The following is a 26,530-nucleotide window of genomic DNA, read 5'->3' on the forward strand; positions in this document are numbered from 1 at the left end:
GGAGTTTGCATGTTCTCCCCGTGCCGGCGTGGGTTTTCTGCGGGAACTCTCCGATTTCCTCCCACATTCCAAAAACATGCATGGTTGATTGGACACTCTAAATTGCCCCTAGGTGTGATTGTGAGTGCGGATGTTTGTTTGTCTCTGTGTGCCCTGCGATTATCTGGCAACCAATTAAGGGTGTCCCCCGCCTACTGCCCGAAGACAGCTGGGATAGGCTCCAGCACACCCGCGACCCTTGTGAGGACAAGCGATATAGGTAATGGATGGATATATATATATATATATATATATAAACATAACATGATTTCTAATCATAGAGAACAATGGGTAGGATACTTTGTTTTTTTTCTTTATGTCTTTCATGTTGTGTTTACATGGTCAACAAATCAATCAATCAATAAGTGTAGACTATGTGAAATGTCAAATGTATGTGAGTGTAGAGCAGTTTGAGCAGCAAGCTGACACTGTAGTGCAGTCCATTTACCATTTCAATCAAATCGGTTCAGATAATGGATGGATGGATGGATGGATTTTTGATCTGTTGAATCTTTTTTTTTCACAGATTGATTATAGACAGACCTTTGATGTTTACTGACGGAGGCGCTGTGAAAATAACGAACTGACAGACAATTACAGTTTTGGTTCGGCTTGAAAAATAGACGGGTACCCAGGCTGCTGGTGGATGATAGGTAAAATGACGTTTAGTAAAATGCCCACCTCTGTAAATATCCCTCTGTGTTTGTGTGTGTGTGCGTGTGTGGGTGTATGAAATGTGCTTCTTTGCCAAAATGAGTTGTTTCTCCAGAAGCTACTATGGTCACAATGTGTTGTTGTTTTACTATGAAAGCGTGTAGGGGGTGCGTGTGTGTGTGTGTATGAAATGTCTATGAGTATGTGCTGCTTTGCCAAAATGAGTTGTTTCCCCAGAAGCTACTAGGGTTACAATGTGCTGTTGTTGTTTTAGTATGAATGTTTGGAAAAGTGATATTCTATTAAATTAAAATGTATAGTTTAGTCACCGACTTTCTTAAAAACTGCTATGCATCTCTTTCATAAATGTGGGAATCGTGCGATACAAAACAGTGAAAGTCTCTTGCGTAGTTCAGAACCCCTAAACCTCTGATCCTCTGAATCCCCCATACAACCATACACAATTAGTCTTTGGTGAGCCTGTAACATGCATGTTTTTAGACAAGCACAGGGAGAACATGCAAACTTCAAACAGGAGGGCCCGAGCTGAGATTTAAACCCACAACCTCATTACTGTGAGTGAGGCAGATATGTCAATAATCACTTCCGGGTCTTTTGGATTGTTTATTTTGAAGTGTGCGCTACAGTTCCACAATGTTTTAAAGAATGAGTCAGCGAAACCACCGCAAACGACTCAGTATAATCTACTGGCCTCTGCTGGTAAGAGTGAAAAGTGCGAGACGTTTTCATCAAAATGGAATGTGACAATAGGAGTCTTCAATTTGTCCATTGCAAAATGGAATCATAATCAATAAGGTGTAATTCCTCACTGTTCTTTATTACGTCATATATTGTTTACAATATTTGTACTATGTCTGGAAAATGAACAGAAAATAACGTTTATAAACATTATGTTTATTGAAATTGTTGTGCATAACGAGAGCACATGCAGGGCTTCTTCAAGCAATGCTTCATTGAAAATTTCATATTTTTGTGAAAATATTTGTTTTAAAATATAAAATATAATTTATATATATATATATATATATATATATATATATATATATATATATATATATATATATATATATATATATATATATAAATTTATTTATTTGTTTTTTTTTAATGTCATATAATTTACTTGCACTGTGTGCGTGCACTCCACACCCTCACGGTTCTCAGAGGCAAGGAGCAACTAAGCGATGGAGGACGTCTTTTCCCCGCGTGCAACGGGACACTGAAACACACAAGTGGAACGTTCGTTTTTTCTTCTGAGGTAATGTTGTATTGTTCCTTATTTGTGGCTCAAAGTACGTGCAGATGAACAATGGATGCGCGTAGTCAAATCTTTCCCGCGTGAGCTTCAGCGTGTGCGTGTTTTCCAGTGGAGGGGGCGACGGTGAGACATTTTGGGTAATGGCTGAGTATTCATCTTAAAACGTATTTGGCACTGCCCGAGCAGACGATGTGACATTAAACTTGGTTGTGGTTGTGTCTTAGACGGTTATGTTGTCTGTCGCATTCAAAGATGACATATTCTGTACACAATGGGCAGAATCGGGTCATCACCATTGTAATCGCTATCATTTATTTTGTCACCCCAAAATACAGTCATAAAGGCTTACCTGTGAACCAGAGCTGCTCTATGGGAGAACAGTGCGCAGCAGCTTGCTGTCGGCAATACACGACAGTAGACAAAAGGCTTTGGACACACCTCCTAATCGATGAGCGAGCCAGACGAATTATTCCCATCTAAATTGTCTTCATCTTTTGAGAAACGCTACCATTTCAGCATGACACACGTGTAGTTAGCACGTCTGACTTGTACTTCTGAGGTTTGGGGTTCGAATCTTGGCCCTAGACTTCCTGTGTGGCGTTTGTATCTTCTCCCCACTGGCTGTCACTATCGAATATTTTTAGAATAGATTATTCTAAAGAAATTAATATTTCTAATCATCTGATAAAAATTTTGCATTTAGTGCAAAACCGTTGCATTGGCGGGGTGACGAGCGCAATGCTACAATAATAAACGCAAATCCATATTTTTCAATCACCAATATTGAATTACTTTTTAGCAATGCAGTTAACCACCAAGTATGATGCTCTCAAGCCACTTACATTTGTTGACGAATCATTTTTTAAATCTGTATTGACTCTTCGCGTATTGTGCAGAGTGGGCTTCCTTCGTGTGTGGGAATCACTCGTCACCGTAAATCCATATTTCAAGTAGGTCTTCTTGTATTTTCTGTGAAATGTACCTTTCTTTTTCTTCTTGCGCCTAGGCTCTTGTTTTGGATACTCACTGGGCCTTTTCCCCATTGTAAAGAAACTTTCCAAACAAGTCTTATCTATCTTGTGCATTTAATGAGTGTTACGTGACAACTTTACATGCGTTCAGTGTCAGTCAGAGATTAATGTAACAAAGGGAATCCAGTCATTTTTCAAAATGAAATATTTTTCAGTCTCGGATAATAAATAAACCAGAAGTAGTATATGTTGTTTTTTTCTTTCAGCTGTGCTGACCGCCGTGGCCCTGCGGCCCGGTAGTGGTTGGGGACCACTGCTCTAAATTGTCCATAGGTGTGGATAGTTGTCAATATTTCCCATGTGATTGGCTGACAACCGGTTCAAGGTGTACCCCGCCTCTTTCAGCAGGGATAAGGTTCCAGCTCACTCACAAACCTAATGAGGACAAGTGGTACAGACGATGGATGTATGGATGGATGGATCCTTCCAATCTTGTGTAAGGAGTTCAGGGAAGGTCATTTTCTGTTGCTATAGTCGGTGCAAAAAGCAAGGCATACCAAGTAGAGAAAAACTTGTATAGAATCTGACCATAAGCCAATCAAAGAGCTTTTGGGTGAACTAGAGCAGACAAAAAACATTCTTCTGGGCGATTGGATAAAAAATTCCAACAGACAAACTGCCGGGGACATAGCCAACATTGACATCAGCTTGGATTGAAAACATTTTTGCCCATCATCTGACATCTTTTGAAACAAACACTCACCGGGTCATTCCAAAAACTTAAGAGTGTTTGAAATCTGAAAATCCGTTGAGGCCCACCTAAAAAAAATATCAACATGAATAATAACAAGACCATATGAAGATTAAATCTGACAGATTAATTTTTTATTTACTAAACCTTTTTTTTTAAATTGACTTAAACATATAATGCAACCAACCAATGCTATGCTTCCTTATTATGGATAGGAAATATGTGCAAAGCACTCCACATAGCAAAGGTATTTGGGCCAGATCTGGCATTAAGCTGGCACAGGTAGCATTCAGTCGGCACTGGCATACGGAATGTGAACCGAACATGGCCCAGACTGGCAAAGGAGGCACTGTTTTGACTCTGGCAAACAAGATGTGGGCCAGTTGTTAAGTGAAGTATCTGGCCCAGAAATCAGTTTAGAACTCTGAGCCAAATATCTATAGCCATTCTTCTCCCACCCTTAAATGGAGTTAGATTTTTTTTTTTATATAGTCTCATTTTTTTGACGTGCCATGTTTGGTTACGTTAAAGAGCAAAATCCACTTGCACGTGAAGTGAAGTAATTCACAGACCTCAATGAATTACGGTCCTTTAGTGGCCCAAATCTGGTATCCACAATGTGGGCCACATAAGGCGAATATTTTAGCCAATATGCCTTCCTGTGTGGAGGATTGGTGTGGCCCATCACTGCACAAAGCGTCTGAAAATCAGGGCTGTAGGACAACTAAAGTTACGTACTTCATCTTTCTGCAGGATTGTAAACTGACGTCTTTTTTGAAAAAAAAAATCTTATTTTTTTGTGTAAGTGTTCATAGTACATTATAAACATCACTCACAAAGTAATATTTACAGAAGTAAATGTGGTCTGCCGTGTTGGAGCATTTCTACAGTGGAGCGATTTGGTAGGAGGTAGAAATACAGTATTTTGAGAAAATGATGAGGTGAGGTTTTTCGATCTCATTTCATGGAGACTTCACTAAAGATGATGACACATCATAACCGTGCGTAAAAATGAGCAGATCTGAACCGTGGTTGAATTACTACCATCACCATAAATGTTCACTTTATGCCTCATGTTTCAAATGGAATTTAAAGGTAAATAGAAAGTCAATACTGTTACTCAAAACAACTTTGCAGATTCGATCTCCCGGCTGCAAGCATTAATTTTTCATCCACCCAAGCAGAGCGCATTTTGGGCTCCGGATGACGTTATATTGGATACATGCGACCTGGCGGTTCAGACTGCTGTCCCATTGCAAAAAATCTGATACGTGTCTATCCAATCTACACATGACAGTGGCCAAAAACTTTACTTAATAAAAAGACACGATACCCATTTTTGAGACGAATAGCATACGCTTCAATTGGACACTTTCCCAAGCCACGAGAGCCGCAACCTAAGGATGAATGAGCCGCATGCGGCTCCAGAGCCGCGGGTTGCCGATCCCCGTTTTTAAACTGCTTAGTAGGCCCATTTCAAAATGATGAAACCAGAAAAGTGACTTAATGCGACTTGAGCATGTACGGTATCTTATTTCACATGGAACCTAACTCGTGGTCAGGTTCGACAACCTGGGTCCCCAAAGCTGTGCAGGAATTATTCTGCCCTGTGGACCACAGCGTTCGATCTTAGAAATGTTGATCACAAATCCAGTCTTAGGGTCCCTGATAGTGTAGTGGTACACACGCCTGAGTTGTGTGCGGGCAGCATGGGATCGATTCCCGCTCAGTGACAGTGTCTATGTGTGCCCTGCGACTGGCTGGCGACCAGTTCAAGGTGTAGTCTGCCTTTGCCCATTGACGGCTGGGATAGGCTCCAGCAACTCCCCGCAACCCTATATGGGATAAGCGATTTGGAAGATGACATGAAATCCAGTCTTTGCGGGGGTCGAAGAACCCGCCCTGACCTTGTGACCTTAGAGCCTTCAGGAATCATTCTGATGTGAGATCTGTTTCTCCTGAGACGTCCAGATGGTGTGTCAATGTAGGACCGCGGGGTGTTGGCTGCACTGCTGATTGTTCCAGAGTTGCTGTAGTTAGTCACTCAGACACTTTCTCCTGTGGTCTGAGCTCTGAGTTTTGTGTCTCCTGTTGAACCAGGAAGCTTGTTTTTGTTTCTGATCCTGGTCTTTGTTTTGGAACATTCTGGCCATCTTGGTTAAGTTTCTCCTCACTCATCGTGTGCTGATGTTACGACCCATCAGCAACTGTGCTGGTGACGAGCCATGTGCCAAGGGTGTGACTCTGTATGCCATGAGAGCCTTGTGTGGATCCTCCCCCTTCTTCAGGAGAGATTTGACAGTCCTTACAGCTCTTTCTGCTTCCCCATTACCTTGGGAGTAGTGGGGACTTGAAGTGACATGTTTGAAGTCATAGTCCCTTGCAAAGGCCGTGTTGGAATGTTTTGCAGGTCTCGAGGGCATAAACCCAATTAGCAATTTACAAAACAACTACTTACTCAGTGCGTGTTCGTTTTATCTTTTAAGAAAGTATCCAATGTAAATAAAGACTCACACAAGTTGATTGAATTTGCTTGTCTGTTTTCTTTTCCATCTCTGAAGTTCAGGAATCATACAATAATCAGATCAGGGCAGCTTTTCCATCCTCGCGAATGCTCTCACTCGAGAATTCTCACCTTTTCATCAATAATAATAATAATAATAATACATTTTATTTGTATAGCACTTTTCATATCACTCAAAGATGCTTAACAACAAGAACAAGTGAACAAGATAAAACCTGCCATTAAAACAGAAACAGTTAAAACCAGAGAAGAAAAAAATAGTAAAGATTAAGTGATGTTAAAAAGCATGGCCGAATAGGTGAGTCTTGAGGAGTGTTTTGAAGGAGGGGGGAGGGGAGCTGGAGGTCCCTAGTGATAGCCAGGTAGACAGAAATGTTGAGGTTGGTGCTGGAGAGATTTTGAATGGTGAGACCGGTAGAGCAGACCAAGTCCAGAGTATGGCCATGGTTGTGGGTGGGGAATTTGACATGTTGAGTGAAGTTGAGGCAATTCAGAACGTCCAGGAACTCAGAGGCATGGTTGCAGTTGGTGTCTTCGATGTGGAGGTTGAAGTCGCCGAGAAGCAGAGTGGATGGTGAGATGGGTGTAAGCTGTGTGATGAAATCAGAGAAGTCGGAAAGAAATGCTGGGTTGAATTTGGCCGGTTGTTAGATAACAGCAATGACCAGAGGGGAGGGACCACTAAGTTTAAAGGTGATGTGTTCGAATGATTGAGTGGGTGTGGTGGATATCGTGTTGATTTTGAAATCTGTTTTGTGGACTGAACCACCACCTCGGCCAGTGAGGCGAGGCTGGTCGATGTAGGTGTATCCTGGGGGAGTGGCTTGGTTGAGTGAAAAGTAGTCCAGTGGGTTGTGCCAAGTTTCTGTGATGAAGAGGAAGTCCAGGTTGTTGTCGGTTATGAATTCATGTAAGATGAGAGCTTTATTGTTGAGTGAGCGGGTGTTGAAGAGCGACAGTTTGAGGATATTCTGGTGTCCGGGAGGCAATGAGGTACGGGGGAGTCGGCGAAGATTTGGGTTTGGTATTTCACAATGTTTTCTCATTATTGTAGGGTCGGAATGATCTGACTGTGATGATGGGTTGAATGGGGTAGATGGTAGCAGGAGGGGACAGTGGCAGCTTGCGGGGGGGGGACTCCGGCAGGGGGAAGTACTGTGGGGAGATAGAGTGGAGGAGGAGGAAGTTACAGGTGTGTGATTTGAAGATAGTCATGTGGAGTGATGAACAATGTGCTGGATGTTTGCTGCCAGTATGCTGCTGCCCAGTTTGTTTGGGGTGAAAACCGTCCGCCTTTAAGAGGGATGGACGGCCCCAAAATAAATTAAAATTGTCAATGAATCCCACATTGTGCATCCTGCAGGCTGTTTGGAGCCAGGTGTGCAGGCTGACGGTGCGGCTAAAAATGCTCATGCTTCGGTACAGAGAGAGCGGGCCACTGATGAAGCTGGAATTTCTGGTGGAGTTAAGAAGTTGAAAAAGTTTGATGGAATGAGTGTTTGTTCATTTCTGAGTGTCAGCGGGATGCATCAACAGAGCCGATATGGACAATAATTCTGTAGGTAGATGGTGGGAGTGAGTGAAGCAGACGAGGAAGTTTTGCAAGGATGTCGGGCACAGTGGCTCCAGGGAAAGAGTGTGTTGTTGCGATAAAAAAAATCTAAGATTTCGGGTGGTGGAGTCGCCAATGATCAGGGTGGTTGGGGGAAAAAGGGGGCAGGGTAGGCTGAAGGGGTTGGGTGACGGGAGAGTGGATCTTGAGGTAGGTTTCGGTGGCAGTGAGGTGGAGGGAGCAATGCTGGAGGAGAGACCAAGGAGAGTGCGCTGTGTAGCCCATGTGGGCTGAGGTAGGGTGCGACCATGGGCTATGGAAGAAAGGGAGCGCATAAGATTTTCAGGAGGGAGCCGAGGAGAGGATTTAGTTTTGGACTGTGTGGTGGAAGGCGGAGTAGGTGTAAATGTTTCATCAGGAGGAGGAAAATCCCGGGGAGTGAGAATGTCATTGGTGTTTTTGCAGCTGGATGTTGAACGGTGAGGTGTGGGGGGGCAGCGGCGCGTGCCTCTCCCGCTGTGAGGGATAGTTGACCAGGACTCAGGCTCGCTTGGGGTGGAGCTGGACACGGACCTGGGCTTGACACCCAGCCGCTTCCAGGTGTCGTCCGGATCGGCGAGTGGCGAGTGGACTGCAGCAGCCGGGTCCGGAGCGGTGACGTCATCACCCGACGGAGAAGCAAGCTGAGCAGCAGTTGTGTCGGTGGACGCTGGAGACTCTGGTTGAGCAGGACTGAAGATGATTGTGTCCAGCTGCAGTTCAGCTTTGCGGATGTAGTGGAGTGTGGAGATTCTCTGCTCAAGCTCAGAGATCCTCTCAGCAAGGCGGGCGCAGCAAGGCGGGCGCAGCAAGGCGGGCGCAGCAAGGCGGGCGCAGCCGGCGCAGGTAACAGGAGGCATGGGTGGAATGTGGCACGGATAGAGTCTGTCGATGTTAGTAATAGTGCTACTGTGCCAATGATTTGGACCGGGATCTGGGTAGTTCATTCGTTGCAGTTAGGCTAGGCTGGTTAGCTTGCTACCCAATGGTGCGCTGGCGCGGCTACGGCTAGCTCTGATAACCGCTAATGCTGGAGCTTGCACCACTTAAACTGTTGAGGCTGGCAGAGCACCCTATTTATATCCAGTATTTGAATTTTCTGCATGACATGAAACACTTTCATGTCTAATGTATTTTTGGGTGTAGGCATCTCTGTAATTGCTTTGATTTTGCCAGGGTCTGCTTGAATGCCTTTGCCATTAGAATGTGACCCAGAAACATGACTCTTTCCACAGCAGACACTTGTCATTATTGAGTCAGCCCCTCTTGCTGGAGCTGCTCCAGTACTTGGTGAAGTCTGTGGTGATGTTGTTGAAGACCAGAATGTCATCTGCATGGCACACCGTTCCCTCCAGTCCTGTCATCATTTGGCTTAGTCTCTTTTGAAAATGCTCCGGTGCTGACGATATCTGGATGGCAACCTTTTGTAACATTACCTTCCAAACGGTGTAATAAACGTGGTTAATGGTACTGATTCCGGATGTAGAGGCTTCTGCCAAAATCCAGGTGTAGCATCTAGTGAAGACTGTCGCACTTGCCAACTTTGCTAACACTTCATCCACAGCAGGCAGAACGTGGCGCTCTCTGCAAACATACTCATTTAGGTGAGTCATAATTGAGCAGATCCTGACCTTTTCATTGGGTTTAGGGGCCATCACCATGCGTGCACACCACTCTGTTGGTTCCTCAGTAGCCTCAATCACTCCCATTTTCTCCATTCTCTCAAGCTCTGCCTTCAACTTATCATACAAAGGCAACAGGACTCGATGCGGAAGTGACAATGCATTGGGTCTGGCACCTTCTTTCAGTTTTATCTTGTACTCCCGTTTTAGGAGGCCCAACCCTGTGAAGACATTGGGGTACAATGTTTCTTGTCAGCCTCCAACGCCTTCACACTGTCAATAGGGTGCAGCAGGCAGAATGCCAAAATACATAGCAGGAAAGCCTAACAGAGGAATGACAGTCTCTTTACCCCATATTTGGCTGCATTGTTTTTGTATTTTGTGACAGCCACAATCTGCCCTTTCACCTTCGGGGTTTCTCCACTAGGACCACACAGAGGTTTCTCCGCTCCGTTGAGTGTGCCGTGAAGGTCTTTGGAGTAGTTGGCAGCTGGTATCGCAGTCACATCAGCTCCTGTATCCAATTTGAAAGTCCCATTTTTGCCATTTACCTCCAATGTCTTTTTCCAGTTGTTGGGCTGTGCTCCTGCTGAAACAGCTCCTAGGAACATGTTGTCCTCCAGGACTGCTCCAACTCTGCCTGATCTGCACTAAGCTGCAAAATGTCCCCTTTTCCGACATTTTCTGCAGTCATTCTTGGAGTGTGCAGGTGATTTGGCACAGCTCCCATCTTGCTTGTGCCTTTTTGGATCTGATGCTGACTCTTTGTGTCAAATGATTTCCATGTTTGCTTACCTTTGAAAATCCTTTTCTTAAACTTACTAAATCCACGTTTGCCTCTTTCATGTCTTACCATTTTTTTCTCTCACAACTGGCTGCTGTTTATCTCTTCATGCTGTCTTATCTGTAGAATTGCCTTTGCAGTGTTAATCCACTATCCATCTTTTTCTGACAGGCCCTGGTACTGTATGCCCACCACTAGCCTATCTCTTATCATTTCATCTAGCAGTGGTCCATACTGGCAGTTTTCTGCTAACTTGTAGACTGCAGCAATGAAGGACTCCGCCGATTCCCCCGGAACTATTCTTTGGGAACAGACTCAGTTATTGTGCCAGTTTGAGGGGACATACCTTGGATCACCTGGTTAAAAAAGTGTTGGAACCTTATTGTGAGAAAGAAAAGGTGTTGAGGTGCTTTGCGTACAGGTGGGTTGCGTACCAGGAGGCAAAGGATCTAGCCTTGGAGCGAAGTGGTATAAGTCCAACAGTTCCGCGTTCAATACTTCCACTGTGGCTAGTCCCTGAGCTAGGTGTGGAATTAACTTTATTGAATAGGGGAGCAAGAAATGGGGAGGGGTGTTGTGATGTGGGTGCAATAGATAGTTATGTTTCCAGTTATGCAAATTATTTGAAAGTGTTATACTGATGCGTCTAAGGATAAGCAAGGTAGAGTGGGATTGGCGGTGTATACATGTATACCAGAATTCCGGATTGAAATAGGAAAAAGGATTAGCGGATAGATTTCAGTTTTTACGGGAGAGATGGTAGCTGTATTATTGGGAGTGCAATGGGTAGAGGAGAACTGGCCATTACGTACACTTTTATGCTCAGACTCTAGTTTACAGGTTGGTTACTCTGATTGCAGACCAGATCTGGTGCTTGAAATTCGGCATATACTGTATTGTATAGGATACAAATGATAGGGTTAATAGTTGTTTTGCTTGAGGTCCAAGCTCATATTGCTGTTAAGGGGAACGAAAAAAGTGGATAGAATTGCGAAGAGGGCGAAATTGGGGTCTGATATATTGTAGATATAATTGTTGGGGTTAGTAAAATGGAGGTGAAAGGGATAGTTAAACAGAAATTGATGGAGAGATGGCAAGGGCGGTGGGATACTTCATGTAGAGGATGGTGGTTTTAAGAGTTAAGAGGGTTGCAGAAAAGCATTGTAAAGAAGGTGATAGGTTGCAGGAAGTGGCACTGTTGAGGATTCGATTTGGTCACACGGGTTTAAATAGGAAGCATGAGTCTGGGAACTGTCACTGTGGGAAGAGGCTGAGAATGTCGTTATGCACTATAACATTTCGATAGGGAACTGCGTTTGAGGAGTCTGTTGGAGGGGCGGCACGGTGATCGACTGGTTAGCACGTCCGCCTCACAGTTCAGAGGTCGTGGGTTCGATCCCAAATCCGGCCTCCCTGTGCGGAGTTTGCATGTTCTCCCCGTGACTGCGTGGGTTTTCTCCGGGTACTCCGGTTTCCTCCCACATTCCAAAAACATGCTTGGTAGGTTGATTGGACTCTCTAAATTACCCCTAAGTGTGATTGTGAGTGCGGTTGCCAGCCAATCGCAGGGCACAAAGAGACAAACAAACACACACACGCACAATCACACTTAAGGGCAATTTAGAGTGATCAATTAACCTACCATGCATGTTTTTGGAATGTGGGAGGAAACCGGAGTACCCAGAGAAAATCCATGCAGGCACGGGGAGAACATGCAAAACCACGATTTATTCTGAAGTTCCAAAATACTTTAATTACAAAACATGCTTTGTCTGGTTGCTCAGACCTCATTCTTGAAGTGCATCTTTATTTTTATTATTGAAATACAGTAGTAGCTTTTAACATGTTTAATTTCACAGGCTTTTTTTGTTCAGTCTTTGTGAGGCAATACTTTGTAAGACAGGAGTGCAATTAATGAGGCATAGAAAAAGAGTTTGTGTCATGGGTTGGGTTATTTATTTCATTACGTATTTATAATTAAGTAATACATAGACGGTAATATTGTAAAGAAGCATATTACTTTCACATGCAAGTAACTGGTTTGTAATGTAATCAATTATACATTTTGGAAGTCACTTGCCCAACACCGCTTAACAAATGTTCAGTAACCATAAAACCAAGCAAAGGACTTGCGTGACGTCATAGCTCCGATCAAGCCAATCGACTCCCTCCTACCTCATTTTGCCGCGCTGAGCAGGACCCGGCGAGCAGGGGTATGTTTTTGTGTTTATGTGCCGGACGAAAAAGACAATAGTCGCCAAAATCAATACATACTGCATACTTATGTAGATCATTGCGACGGTTGGTTAGTTCAGATGAAGTGCGACGACTGTTCCCATAGCAAGATAACAAGCGACGACTCGTTCACACATGTTTCTTTGTGTGTCGTCAGTCAGTCCGCAGCCGATCACAGTCCGACCTCATGGATCCCGACGGAAGTGAATTGGACTCCAGCCTGCCACAGCCGGAGAATCCGTGTCTCATCGTGGAGGACTCGCAACCGGACAGCGTCGCCTTGGAGGACGACCCCGAGAGCAGCTACCGAGCGGTGCTGGCCCGACGTTTATCAAACCTGCAGCCAAGCGCATGCAGCCCGGTCCTGGTAAGCGGCGTCGCCAAAAGAAACATGTCGAAACATTACGCCTCTCTCGTCATAGTCAGTAAACAGTCAGCTATACGGAGTCCGTGCTCTTTTATTTACAGTGACGCGAAACGAGTACTGGAAGTCACCGTTGACTTGTTGTTAGGCCGCAAGACGTCTTCGTGCTTCGTGGTGGTTTGGTTTTAACAGACAGGATTCTAACCTCCGTACGACCATAACATTAGGTACGCCTTCACAACTGACCATGACTGCAAGAGTAAACATGCCGCCTTTCTAAAGAAAAATATGTTTGAAAACGTGCCGTTTTATTGTCAGTGCTCAGTATGATGCAGTACAATTGTACAGCACTTCAAAATGCGGCATAAGAAGAATAAAGTCGTTGTTAGAAACCTGTACCTGTTTGCGTCAATCAAAACAGCGTTGTTGTATGTAAAAGTTTAATTTTAACACAGCATTTTGTTGAGAGTATTGTGTATTGCACAGTGTCAGTACTATATAATAACTTACATTTAAAAACACTATTTTCACAAGAGTTGCATATAGACAGACCAATTCATAGTGATAACATTTTACACAGTTTGAATAATCCAGGACATGTGTTCCCTTTAAAAAGGAAGTCAACCCAAACATATTTTTCTCAGAATCTGTTCTATGCAGGCCCACTAGTTGAAATACGACATTCCGATTAATATTGCTTTGTGCAATATAAGTTATGCAGCAAAATGCACCCACTTTTAGATATTTCAGGGGGTGGCCATTTTGTCACTTCTGTCTACTGAAGATGACATCGAAATTGCTCAGGGCTCAGATTAAGACCAATTATGGCTCACCTATTTTCTGAGGCTGAGCTAGCTAAAAATGGGTCGATTTCTCATATTCCACAAATGCATTATTAACCAGAATGCCTTGTTTATACTAGTGGGTCAGCATAGAACATATTCTTAAAAACAAAAAAAATGTTTGGATTGATTTCCACTTTAAGGGTGCTGCAAGGGGAAAAAAATACATATATTCGGGTTTTAAAAGGTTTATTGGCTGAATGTAAACGCTGACATTGATTGTATATTATGGAGGCACTCGCTTGGTTGGTCACCATTAGAATCTTCATCACTTTTTGCTAAGGATAGACCGATCTCTTTTTTACACGGCCGATACCGATTATTAGTAGTCAAGGAGGCCGATAATCGATATTTGGAGCCGATAATCCCTATTCACACACTCATATATGTTGATGTACAAAACTAGAATGTAACACAACTGATTATTAATTGAAAATCATTTATTTCATCTTATTGTTTACATTTTATTCTCAGGCATGGTCTTTTTTTTAACTCAAATGAAACATAGAAATGAATATGTTACCTTGAAAATAAGATATCCATCCATTATTCGATCGGCTTATCCTGTAATATAAATTGAAAAAAATAAGAAATCAAAATAAATAATGAGCTTGCATTTTCAAAATATAACTCATACAGCATTTACCACAAAAAATTGAGCTCATTGAAAAAGTACCATCTAAGCAGACATTTACTGTAAACTTTAATGATCAAGAACAAAACAACGATGACAATATTTACATGATCAGCTTGGGGGAAAAAAATCAAGTGTTTTCACGTACCCCCTTCCAATGTGCTTGCATAGCCCTGGTCGGGAAACGCTGTCTTGTAACTAGGGCTGCCACAAATGATTATTTTGCTAGTCGACTAATCACTAACAGTCGTCTCGATTAGTCAACTAATCAGATAATATATAAACTGCAGCAAGTTGCTGCTCTCATAATAACCATCAATCGCTTACTGATTGAATTCTTTTTCTGTACAAGCTAATCGTAAAGACAATTAAGATGATAGTACATTCATCTTGTATTAAACTTTGCAATTCAAGCAATCATTCCTGACGTTTATAAATGAGGGAGCGACTTAAATTAATGGCGATACTCTGGCCTTAAAATTTTTTGCTGTAATTCTTGCATTTTAAAATGGAATCAAACCAATACATTATGCAGCGTTGCACTAATACAGTGAAATGATTTATAAATACAAATATAAATACTTTGTATACATATTTCACTCTTCGTGGGCACCAAGACTTTTTTTTTAACATACAGTAGAAGGTAGTCAAATCAGAGGGCTAAATTGGGAAAAAGCACTGAAAACAAAAATAAACACTCGTATTTATATTTTTTGTCTTTACATAACATAAATAATGACTTATCTTTCCAGGAGCTGATATCGTCACCACTAGGAAGTAGAGGCTCTCAGACTGATAGCCAATCAGAGAGCTGCCGTAGTTACAGCCAGGCCGGTCCTGGTCAGTTTTTTTATCTACCGATGTAAGCATTCACCCATCTTGTATTTAACAGCCTAACAGAAATACGTCTGTTATTGTATTTGTTTATTCTCTAGGCATTCTTGCGCTGCGCAACCACAGTTCAGAATGCCAAGAAGAGTGTCAAGAAGAGAGTCAAGTTCTCGCCATTAATCCTCCAAACAAACTAAAGTACCCCCATTGGCCGTTGTTTTAGCAGATTGCTCATGCTCAATCAGACGAGTGTCTTTAATTTCCGTCTTAATATTTCAGGAGTAACTTGCCAATGGATTCTGATTCCACCACACCCTGCGATCAGTCTGAAGGTAGGGCCCTCGTCACATTTCTAGGAAGGGACAAACAATTATGTGATAACTTTTTTGTCTTTCAGATGCAGACTCGCAGTTTGGTTTCCTTGCACTTTCTCAGAGTCAGGATTTTCTTGTTGATAAAGTGAACAGCCAGAAGAGAGATGAGCGTGACAAGCCTCAAGCAGTCAGTGAAACACACTCCAAATTAGGTATAAAGAGTTTCATTACTTACTTACATAAAAGATGCTAAAAATGTGATGCTGAATGGTTTTGAAAGTCTATTTACATTTGGTGTTTCTTAAAGTATGACAATACGATCCCTCGCTATTTGCGAGGGATCAGAAATGAGCCTTGCTTCAAATAGCGGAAACAGTCATAGCCTCCCTTAATTGTTTTTAATAATTGCTTATAATTAGGGATGTTCCGATCAGGTTTTATGACACCGATACCGATCATGCATGAGTGAGATCGACCGATACCGATTCCAATCACATGGAATACCTGTATATTTTTCCATTTATTTATGGTGATGACTATTATGCAATATTATCTGAAAAAAACCAGCCATATTATTGCCGTAATTTTGACAAAAATCTATATATACTTTTAAAAGCAAGAAGAAATATAAAACCGTTGCTGGCACAATACAACAATTACTCAGTCACAAAGATCACTGAAAAACCAGCTTTTAGTAACACAGTTTTTAACAGATCAAAATAATCAGCAGCCTCAAAAGACTTAATTATGCAAAAAGTCAAATAAATAACATGCCACCTAAACATTGCATGGTTCAGAACAAAGTAGAAAAAATAGTCACGTGCAGGCTTCACTCGAATAAACGATTCAATGAGTTCCTACATTGAAACGACTCAGGAACTTGGTTTCTTGTCTTGTGCATAGACAAACTATCTTGTGCATTTGTCAACGAGAAAAAAGTCACTGTTAATCTTTTTGTGAATTATAAAATGATATAGTGGGTCTGTTGCCCACAAGTGACCTACAATGCGTCTCCCTGTGGCAATAATGCCACTTATACTGCGCTGTGACAGTAACGCATCATGCATAACAAGTTGCAGCTTGCGTGCCATAAACCCCAAACTCGGTCGCCCATTTATTATCGGTCATAGCTTTCCGCATGTTCTGCGCATTATGGCTCAATACCACGTGTATTTTGTCTTTTGGAATACATATGCCTCGTTCGAACACTGTCATTAAAAGCAATGCGGTAGCGAAAAACTCCCTTGTTAGAACATCAACATCAACACAGGACTGACATCCGAGCTCCATGTAACGGGGGCGCAACACTGCACGCAAGCTAGTCTCATGGCTGTAGGCTTATGAAGCATGAGCTGCGGGTGATTGGATTTTTTGAGCAATAAAAGACTTTGATCGAATGTGCCTATCACATATTTTTTCATGAAAATCGGCAGATCATTATCGGTGCCCGATCGATCGGAGCATCCCTACTTATAATAATAGTTTAAACGAGTGTTTCCCAACCAGTGGGGCACAATTATTTGCTGTGAGAGATCATCGGGTGTGCTGTGGGAAATTGGTCCAGAAATGATTACGTACTACAAATAATGTATCTTTGTTCATCTATGTCAACATCTAAGATAACATTTAAGTTATCTTCCACTAGATGACAATAAACATCTATACTGTGGACCCCGCATACTCGTAGTTCTGCTACCATTTTTTAAAAAATATATATATATTGAAAAAAATACAATGCTCTTCCCTCTTTTGAGTGCTCCTTTTCTTTCAGAGCACAACATCAACACTGTGACATCACAGGATCTTATATGCAAAGTAGTCAGGTATAACCTAATTTTAATTTGGATTTGTTTCCATCCATCTGAGATGGATTTGCCAATTCAAAGTTTTTGTATCTCCTCAAGATCTGAGGTGAGCTCCAGCAGCCAATTGGGTCAAACACTGAATGTTCAGGTGCTACTGCACTCACAGTGCCTCAAGGACTCTGGTGAGCCAGAACAGCGGGACCATGAAATAATGTCATCTCAGCAGGACATGTTTGATGCTGACAAGACAGGTGTGTCCCTTTGCATGTGGCCCACATGGAGAATTAAGCAGATATTCTCTAACATGCAGCTAGGTGTAGTTATGATAGTAAATGAACACCTAAAGTTTGTTGTAAATGTGTTCTATTGCTGTTGTGCTGCTCCCAGGTGCGGCAGTAGACAGTACAGTGTCTGAGCCAGAGCAACAAGATTACCCCACCTCAACACCAGCCCACACCCTACGGCTCTTGCATCTTTCTGGACAGGAAACACTGACACAGCAAAACTTATCCCAGTAAGTCTCATAATAATTACAAAAGACAAACAGCCACCACAGAGAAATGACCTGAAATTCTCAATTTCCCCCCCTAGGAGCTCAGTTGATTATGTTGCCCCAACTCCAGACAACTTTCCCCAAACACCTTTGATTGTCCCCAACTCACCAACTGGAGCAGAGAGCCAATGTGGTAACGGAACATTGTTTTAATGAGAATTTTACAAAAAGGAAGCCCAGGCTATTTTGCGAGGTTGCAGGGTCCTATAACATAATAGTGTTAAAAACATTGAATTTATTAATTTGGAAATAATACCTTAAAATGTCTTGAAAAAGTCTGGAATTTCGATGTGTGGGTCTTAAATTTTACAGTATGTTTATGCGCCCAAATTTCTCAATGTGTCGACTGAATTAAATTCTAGGTTGTTCACGTACAACCAGCCGAAGTCTGCTCGACGCTAAAAAACATTTAATGTAAATATTGAAACTTGGGTTAAAAAAAATTTGCGAGCGTACGCATGCCCATTCACATGAATGGGAACCGCAAAAAAGGGTCCCTTGGCAGTCACCCGGCCAGGCAGTCGTGGCCTCGCCCTCGCCTCTGGGGCTGCGGCTTCGGGCAGCCCCCGAAGGGCTCGGATGCCAGAGTGTGATGGCAACTTTCGACTTTTCACTGCACTTTCGACAACCCGACCAGGTAGCACGCGGCCTTCATGGATTGTTGTTGGGTCTGGCAGGCAAGGCCGCTCCTCCTTGCTGAGACTTTTTTTATTATTTTTTTTACTCTTGACTCGCTGTGCGTCAGACAAGCAATTCATCCTTAGACTAGTCAATATTTTGAAGCAGATGGAAAGCCTCGATGCTATAAGATTTTATTTAGCTGGTTGCTATAGAACCCCGGCGGCGCCATCTAGGCGCAAGGTACGTAAGAGTGAATAGAACCGTCAAATTGACTGGGATGCCGTAGGTAACTCATTCTCTACCAGATATTTTCCGATCCTCTTTTACCCGAACGTTTGAAAAAAATTGAAAACGTTAAGTAAATTCCTGGGATTGAATGGCTGGATTGTGAAAAGACAAGCAAAATTGTCAATGGCAATGAATGAGTTTAAGGAAAAATAACTTGTAACTATTTTAATATTGATTAATACCATAAAATTGCACCATGGTAGTGAAATATATAGAATTAGGAAAAGTCAAAAGGCCAGGAGCATCTTATATCTATACTGCATATGCAGAGTAATGACACATCAAACTTTGAAAACAGTCAAAACGACAGCTCTCGTGTTCCTTGTGTTAAGGTTTAGAAGAAGCTCTTAAATTTTAGAGTCTTATAAAGTCTTATATTTAACTTCGAGAAACCTGTGGGATCCCTGTTTTGAGACAAGCAAGCTTTGCTTCGACAGGTGCCGACGAGCCCATGGATACCTGGCAGCCTGCAGGAGAGCAAGCTGCTCTGAAGGAAGATGTGCCAATGGAAACAGAGGCCTCTTCTAAACCACAACCGCCCACCTCAACTCCTATATCCCAGAGTTCTCCTGGTTTTGTGCTAGAGCAGCCTCTCTCTTTACCCTCTCAGCCCAAGTTCTCGCATGTATGTACCACATTTTGAATCTCGTATGACTTGCTGTTTGGGTGTTTTTCAGAGGACAGTGACGATATACTCCGTATTAGTATAAGTCGCAGAACCAGTCAAATGGTATTGCATTATCTTTAGTCTTTCATCAATTTGTTCCCTTGGTGATGCATTGATTCAGCTTTTGTCTCTACTTTTTACACCCACTTTCTAGTGAGATCTGTATCAAAAACTGCTTTTTACATCAGTGCTTAACTTAAATGAGTGTACAGAAAACATTCAGTCTCTTTTCCGAATCAACAAAGTTATGTGGCTTAAAAATGCTCTGACAAATGTGGACTATTGAACTGTAAATGACATGTATTTTTGCTGTTCTGCAAAAAAAGCAGTCCATTACAAATCTAACAAAGCAACATTTTAGATTGTTAATTGTTTAGATGTTAATTCACAAGAATCAACCACAGATGAGCTTGTTATGAAAATTGAAAGAGTTGGTCGTGTTATTACTGAGAAATGGATGAGAACTTACGAACTTTGTACTAGTGAATTGATTTTTTTCTTTTTTTCTTTTTCTCAGGATGTGTTTGTCCCAACACAGAGTCAGGAGGCTCCACGACCATCGGATAACAAGACTGACTCCTTGTCTCTTGTGTCTCCTCGCAAGGAATCGCCACCCGCTTTCATATTGCCTTTGCAGCTCACTGAGAACATGGACAATGACGACTCTGACCACAAGTTGTCGGAAGAGATCATGGAGGACACCCAGGCTACACAGATAGAAGAACTGACAGAGCAGCCCGGAGTAGATACGACTGACTCTGTCTTTTCATGCCACGATCAGAGGAGCGAGTGCAACGGCGTCCGCTCTGATTCGCAAAGTGACCCCAGTTCCAAAGCTTGTACTCAGCCAGCGTCTTTCTTGGATTCAACCAGCGTTAACGTGAAAGGATGTGACACCGCTATCAAAGAGTCAAGCCCTCCTGATGTTGTGTCTTGTTCACAATCCAAGAGTGAATCTTCAGATGTGATTGTCAACAGCTGTATGCTTGAGACTCCGTCAGACGACAAAACCTGCAGTCTGGAATCGCAGTCAGTGATCTCCCAAATGTCTGTCATGGAGGTGGCACAGAGTGGTGTGAATGCAGCACAAAGTGTAGAGAGTCCCTCACAGTCGCAGTCACAGAACTTTGGGTCAATTAATAGTGAGAGGAGCAACGTTGAAATCGATGAACCCGCAGATCTTGAAGAAGAAGCTGTCTCAGAGGAGGAGGAATTTGCGATGGAGGAGGAGAGTACTTTGGGAGAGGGAGCTTCTACAAGTATTGCTTTAGTCCTCTCTCAAAGCGAGCTGATGTCTTCCGACGACAAGGATGGAGCAGAAGGGGACGAGAGCATTGTCACTGTTGCGGAGAGCAATAGGGACTCACAGGCTCCTCCCCAAACACAGTCGCAGCTTTTAAAAGACGCTAGTGCCGGTTCAAGCACAAGCGAAGTGTCTCCATCCACAAATGGACATGAGCCCATAGTGCAAGAACCAGAGGGCCACAGAAACAAGAGCTTCAGTAATAGTTCAGGAGGTATGATGGCCACATCTATAAGTTTGTATTGGACATTAGCAGCTAAAGTTGTCAAATATACTGTATTTTTCAGAGTATAAGTCACACCTTTTTTTTAGTAGTCATTTTTTTTAGTGCACATTCTGCATTTTATACGCTGTTGCGACTTGAATAAATTTAAAATTAGTGTTTGGACTGGCACCCAAAAATCTGCTTCTAACTACTGAAAGGTTTTCTTTTTAGTTTAAAATGGCTAACCTTAACTAGAATACTGCGTCACATTGTAACCAAAGGTGGAATCCTGGTTGTTTATTGAGCGTTTTGATGCTGTAAGTAGTAAATCCTTGTTCTGGCGGATCCGCACGCTAAGCTAGCCAGCTAGCTGGGGTTTGTTCGTGAGAGGATGCAGCAAACTAATGACATACAGTACAACACACATTAGTTGCCATGACTACTACTTATCCCTTTCTGTCTTTTTCTTCCATGCTTCTATTTTCATATGGCAGTTGGCAAATACTTTTGGTGAATTATCACCACCTTCTTTAGCATGTAACATCCGCCACAACAAGGATTGACCATTTACACCACCAAAAGGTGCTAGAACCTACTAGAATTTTACCTTTGGCCACAATGTGACATGGGATTCTAGTTAAGGTAAGCTATATTAAACGAACAAAAAAAAAACATTTCCATAGTTAAAGGGAAAATGTCCAATACAACCGGGACTCGTCCGCTGCCATCAACATGATTAGGGAACAGGGATTTTGGGTGCCAGTCCGAGCTCTATGCTGTTTTCGTAAAATAAATGTTCCCCCCAAAATACGACTTACTCTTGCGATTTCGGAGCAACTTATGGTCCGAAAAATACGGTAATCTTTTTATGCTTTTTATGCAGAAATGTCCTTCCATTTCACACTGCCTAAAGATGGTGAGCTGATCGGTCCAGTTGTTGGAGCAACGCCTCCTCTAGTCAACCAGTTGAAGGGGACACTCAGACACAGCACCCCCATTGGTGTGGTCCACTGAAAGACATGCAGACAAGGCAATCTTAAATATCAAGTAGCGAGCTTATTTTTAAGATGAGCTTCTGTATCTTTCCTTTACCTAGAGACATTTCATGACAAGTCAGATGTTGCCGGCGATGACAGTGCTGATGTGGTAATGGCAGCCAAAGACGATGTTCTGGAAGAATGTGCACACGAGTTGGCAGAGAAGGGGGACGCTGGGCTGAGTCTGAGAATGAAATTAGTGACCCCCGTTGAAGAGGGAAGCTCAGAGCGCTTCAGTCTGCAGAGTAAGAGCCATTTGGCCTGCCGAGCATAGTCTGGCTAGGTCGTATCCATGGCGATGCTACATTCACACAATACTTTCTGAATAACAACCCTTCCTCTGCAGAGCCAACATTATCAGAGGAGGTTGGATCTGTTGCCAAGGTTACCGCTGTCACAGAGGATGAAACCAGGTACCATAGTTTCCAATGCATTCTTTATCTTCACACTTAATACTACCTCATGCATTGGGGATAAGAAATTGTTTTTTTCACAGTGGGAAACTTAAATATGCTAGTCACATTTTTGTGAAAACAATTACAACAAATACTGTTTTGTGTCACAGCAGTCCGTCGGTGTTCAGTCGTGTCAGGCAAGTGCACAGACAGCAGGAGGCAGAGGAGGAAGATAATAGTCTGCCTGGAGGCAACAAAACACCTGATAGGTGAGCCTCTCGTCACATTATTTCTATATGTGCAATTGTCAAAGGAACTGTGATTGGTAAGAGCACACAAATTAACTTTCTTCCCAATTTGTTTTGAGGTTTGCATGAATATACACTCACTCAGCATTTTATTTGACATACTTGGCTAGTAACTACAGCGTGTGCCTCCCCTATGCCTTGAGGAAATATTTGCCTAAATTCATTAAGTTGTTTCACTGTAAAAGATATTTACTCTGCTAAGCTAAAGTGATTATGAAAAGCTACTAAAAGATGCAAAAGGAAATATAAACAAAAACAAATTTTATTTTATTTATAACCTTTACTAATGTTTTTATAGTTTTACTTCACTCAAGTTTTTCTTTCCTCAATGCCAGATCAAAATTGGCTGTTTAATTGACCAGGAGTTATTGCATTCCCTTGTTATAATGTATTTTAGCTGTCATAATTGGGTCACCTTGTGTATGTGTATGGGATGAGGAATGAGAGACCTATATTTGCTTATAATGCCGTTGGGGAGAGGGAGGGGGAGGGGGAGAGGGAGAGGAGAGAGAGAGAGAGATATGCTCCTGCATTTGAATTACTTTCACCTTTACCTGAGCAGTTGTGATGTTATTTTCAATCGACAGAAGTCAGAAAATGGCCGCCCCCCCGAGATGGCTAAACATGGGTGGATTAATTCTTATTCCACAAATACAATATTTATCAGAATGCCACGCCTCGGGGCAGCTATCGTTAGTTTGATCTGTTAACTGCATTTTGTCGTCTTCCACTTGTCCAGGAGTTGAGTTTTTACCCCCCCTGTTCTTTTTGGCCCCCTTACAACTCATCTTTGTCCAATTCGTTGTAAATTAAATTCACTTTGGGGCCGTTTTTATAATTTTGTCGGGAGCGCTCAGAGTAAGCAGCCATCCCTTTCAATCCAGAACCGAAAGTCCGCGGATGCAGTTTTAAAGTACAGTTCCTTTTTTTTGTATGTAAAAACAAAACAAGACCACAAAGCTTTTAAAATCAATTTTAAATTGTGTAAATTATAACCTGTGCAATTTATTTGGAAAAAAAAAAAGTGATGTGGAGATATTTTTTAAACGTGGAGTAATCTTATTAGCATAACATCTAAAGTTTGCAGTGTTTTCAAAAATGAGTACCGAGGGCATCTCTTGTATGCATTCCTTTTCAGGTCACCCTAAGTTTTAATTGGATCTAGAGCTGGGCTCTGACTGAGCCATATTAGAACAATATTGTTGGGGGGGTGTAGCCATTCTTTCATAGTTGATTCGCTTCCAAGCCAAATTCTGAAGTTTACAGGCAAAAATGTACTACGACCAAGAGTATTTGCAACTGTTCATAAGTCCCTCACTTATGTCTCCGAGGTTCTCTAAAAATGTTCCCCCTTCTGCAGGGAAGAGCTGTTCACCTCACCACAAAGAAGCCCCCAGACTTCATCGCTAGGATGTAACAGCCTGCCTAATAGCCAGTCTGAGTCTTTACAGCTGGAAGTGTTGGCAGTGCCACAGGAGGCTGTAAAAGAAATGGAAGCTGAGCAATCCGAAGAGAGGCTAAGACCAGGGCTGTCCGTCCCAAACCAGAATGACACATCCCAGCATACCTTAGACAACACTATTGCTGCTAGCCCATCCAACAAGGTTCTTCAGTCACACTTTCATGCCTTATTGATAGGACCATATTTGGTTCATATTGCGCTGGTAATGTATAGACAGTTAGTCATGTGTGAAAGTAGCAATTAGATGTGAAGACAGATGTTTTTTTCCACCAAGTTTTCGAAATTGGCTTCTACTTTTGAGTTAAATATGAACATGACGTCCATAATTCTATAAAGGCTTCTGCCGATGGATAGATAGCTGGATGCATGTTTTGTAAAATAGCTATTATAATGTTAATATTTTGTGTTGTATTTTCAACAAAGTTGCAATACATGTTTGTCAGCAGGCAGCTGCCCAGAAAGACACCTCTAGTACACCAATGCTGTGCTCGCCGGCTGGCAAGGTGCGTACGGTTGTTGTTGTTTTTTTATTTTGTTTCTGTTTTTATTTTTTTTAATGAAGAATCATCTTTTCAAGCTAATTGATTAGCTAATTATGATCTTGAACAGGGCGAACCAGAGACCTCATCTTTTCGAAGAACTTCTGGGCCCACCCACCGCAGACATGTGCGCACCATCCAAGAAGTACGGACCACCATCACACGGATCATTACCGATATTTATTATGAGGATGGCAAAGAGGTGGATCGCCAAGTCACTGAGGTAAGTGATTCCACTCTTTTTCTCACCCACAAATGCTTTCCCCTCACGGAGCTTTTGCATGTTTGGGTGACTTGATCGACAGTATTCTGGTGGAGGGGTACTCCGGGGGTTCTCCCCGTGCTTGCGTGGGTTTTCTCCGGGTTCTGGCTTCCTCCCACATTGCAAAAACATGCGTAATTGGTTAATTGAAGACTCCAAATTGTACATGTGAAGTGTTTGCCTCTGTGCCCTGTGATTGGCTGGCAACCATTGCATGGTGTACACAAAGTCATCTGGGATCAATTCTAGCTCACTTGCAATCATAATGAAGATTACTGGTACAGAAAATCGATGAATGGAGCTTTTGCTTCTTAATGAGATGCACTATAGACTAGAGCAAAGCAATTTTTTTTTCTTGCTGGGATGTGGTGTTTAGACTGAGGGATGTTTTTGATCATTATTAATTGTGGGACTCTGAAACCATTTGAGTCTCTTTTGTGATTACTACAAATAATCTTGACGTGACTTGAAAAAGGCCCTTTAATGGTGCATCTGAAAAGTATTCACTGTGCTTCACTTTTTCCGTATTTTTAGGTTGTGTTTTTTTTTTCACACCGATACCAGTGCGAGTACTCAACTCTTGAGTAATCACCGATACCAAGTCAACTAAACTGCTAGTACTTGGATACATGAAATGTATGTAGGGCGGGAGCGCATAACCGTGGTTCTACCACTAGAGCATTGTTGCGTCTTTCTACCTTTAAAGCCGGGAGAGCGTATACGTCATTTTCTTTTTTCTTTTTTTTTAAAAAACAATTCTCGGTCTCTTCGCCAATGAAACGCATCAGAATATAAGCGTGGTGGTGTCGTGAGCCCTGTGAGGATGTCCCGGAATTTTTTCAAGCCGTAATGACAGACGCGGACGATCGCGGGAGCGTTGAAATAAGTGACGGCGGTGATATGAACGGCGAGCTTGTGCACTTTAACCAGTGGAACCAGTCGAACGTGATATATGGTTAGGGTTATGTTTGTAAACAATGACGATAGCAACGTTTTTGTAACAGAATAGAGGATGGTAATCACCCCTCGATTAAAAAAAAAAAAAGAAAAACAAAAAAAAATAGTGCTTTTCTTGCATTGACACTTTATTTTTACATCTTTGATTGAAACAGTAAATAATAATAAATCCGGGCCTGTGTGAAAGCCACATTTAAACTCTCAATTTATTTTGGAATAAGTCCTTGGTATTTCTCCATCTTTTCGTATTTCTTTTTCCGGATGTTGCTATAATTTGGGATTGCTAAACTATCAATACTTGGCTGTCTTCTGATGTTTATCCACCACTACCATGTCAGTTGGATCTAGACATCCCACAGGATCTTGGCCATGTTGTTTTCAACCACCTTCAGAGGTGTCTGGCATCTTGATTCTGGGACCTCTAGTCCATATTTGGTACAGATCTTCCGGTACACTATTCCTGCAAACTGGTTATACCGCTCCATGTACAATGGGTATGGAAAGTATTCAAACCCCTTGAAATTTTTCACTTTCTGTGTCACTGCAGCCATTGACTAAAATCAAAAAAGTTCATTTTATGTGTCCTTAGTGTAACAGCTCAGCGCCCCATTTTGACAGAAAAAAATAAAATGTAGAAAGTTTTGCAAATTTGTGAAAAAAGAAAAACTGAAAAATCATACGGTCATAAGTATT

The 26,530-nt window shown here is 42.2% G+C and overlaps 2 protein-coding genes across 15 annotated transcripts in view; one reads left to right on the forward strand and one right to left on the reverse strand.

Annotated features, from left to right (window-relative positions):
• Nucleotides 1–1,838: 1,838 nt before the first annotated feature.
• The window catches only part of tp53bp1 (tumor protein p53 binding protein, 1), a 33,329-nt gene continuing 8,637 nt past the window's right edge, over nucleotides 1,839–26,530 (forward strand). For 3 of the 9 annotated variants that reach the window (XM_086026285.1, XM_086026289.1, XM_086026293.1), the window contains exons 1-19: nucleotides 1,839–1,972; nucleotides 12,608–12,817; nucleotides 15,043–15,130; nucleotides 15,226–15,319; nucleotides 15,401–15,453; nucleotides 15,519–15,647; nucleotides 17,207–17,258; nucleotides 17,340–17,491; nucleotides 17,628–17,754; nucleotides 17,832–17,926; nucleotides 19,140–19,327; nucleotides 19,887–20,886; nucleotides 21,761–21,877; nucleotides 21,974–22,159; nucleotides 22,261–22,327; nucleotides 22,480–22,578; nucleotides 23,978–24,221; nucleotides 24,523–24,582; nucleotides 24,689–24,841. In XM_086026285.1, coding sequence (XP_085882411.1) covers nucleotides 12,638–12,817; nucleotides 15,043–15,130; nucleotides 15,226–15,319; nucleotides 15,401–15,453; nucleotides 15,519–15,647; nucleotides 17,207–17,258; nucleotides 17,340–17,491; nucleotides 17,628–17,754; nucleotides 17,832–17,926; nucleotides 19,140–19,327; nucleotides 19,887–20,886; nucleotides 21,761–21,877; nucleotides 21,974–22,159; nucleotides 22,261–22,327; nucleotides 22,480–22,578; nucleotides 23,978–24,221; nucleotides 24,523–24,582; nucleotides 24,689–24,841 — 3,084 coding nt within the window. In that variant the 5' untranslated portion in view covers nucleotides 1,839–1,972; nucleotides 12,608–12,637. Of the gene's footprint in view, nucleotides 1,973–12,375; nucleotides 12,429–12,607; nucleotides 12,818–12,918; nucleotides 13,042–15,042; nucleotides 15,131–15,225; nucleotides 15,320–15,400; nucleotides 15,454–15,518; nucleotides 15,648–17,206; nucleotides 17,259–17,339; nucleotides 17,492–17,627; nucleotides 17,755–17,831; nucleotides 17,927–19,139; nucleotides 19,328–19,886; nucleotides 20,887–21,760; nucleotides 21,878–21,973; nucleotides 22,160–22,260; nucleotides 22,328–22,479; nucleotides 22,579–23,977; nucleotides 24,222–24,522; nucleotides 24,583–24,688; nucleotides 24,842–26,530 lie in introns of those variants that run through there. The other 6 variants (XM_086026290.1, XM_086026291.1, XM_086026287.1 and 3 more) reach the window with 6 other exon arrangements.
• Nucleotides 6,426–12,852, reverse strand: LOC147150486 (uncharacterized). Of its 6 annotated transcripts, none has more exons than XM_086026303.1 (4): nucleotides 12,490–12,852; nucleotides 10,650–10,736; nucleotides 10,285–10,571; nucleotides 6,426–10,194 (listed from the first exon to the last, which is right to left on the reverse strand). In XM_086026303.1, exon 4 carries the CDS (start codon nucleotides 8,754–8,756, stop codon nucleotides 7,722–7,724), a length of 1,035 nt encoding a protein of 344 aa, XP_085882429.1. In that variant the 5' UTR covers nucleotides 8,757–10,194; nucleotides 10,285–10,571; nucleotides 10,650–10,736; nucleotides 12,490–12,852; the 3' UTR covers nucleotides 6,426–7,721. The 6 variants fall into 6 exon arrangements, with proteins under 6 accessions (XP_085882429.1, XP_085882424.1, XP_085882427.1 ...); XM_086026298.1 differs by having other exon boundaries at nucleotides 6,426–9,652; nucleotides 9,782–10,571; XM_086026301.1 differs by having other exon boundaries at nucleotides 6,426–9,393; nucleotides 9,468–10,571.

The sequence above is a fragment of the Filicampus tigris genome, chromosome 3 (genome assembly GCF_054856515.1).
Source record: "Filicampus tigris isolate MCC_2025a chromosome 3, RoL_Ftig_1.0, whole genome shotgun sequence".
Classification (NCBI taxonomy): domain Eukaryota; kingdom Metazoa; phylum Chordata; class Actinopteri; order Syngnathiformes; family Syngnathidae; genus Filicampus; species Filicampus tigris.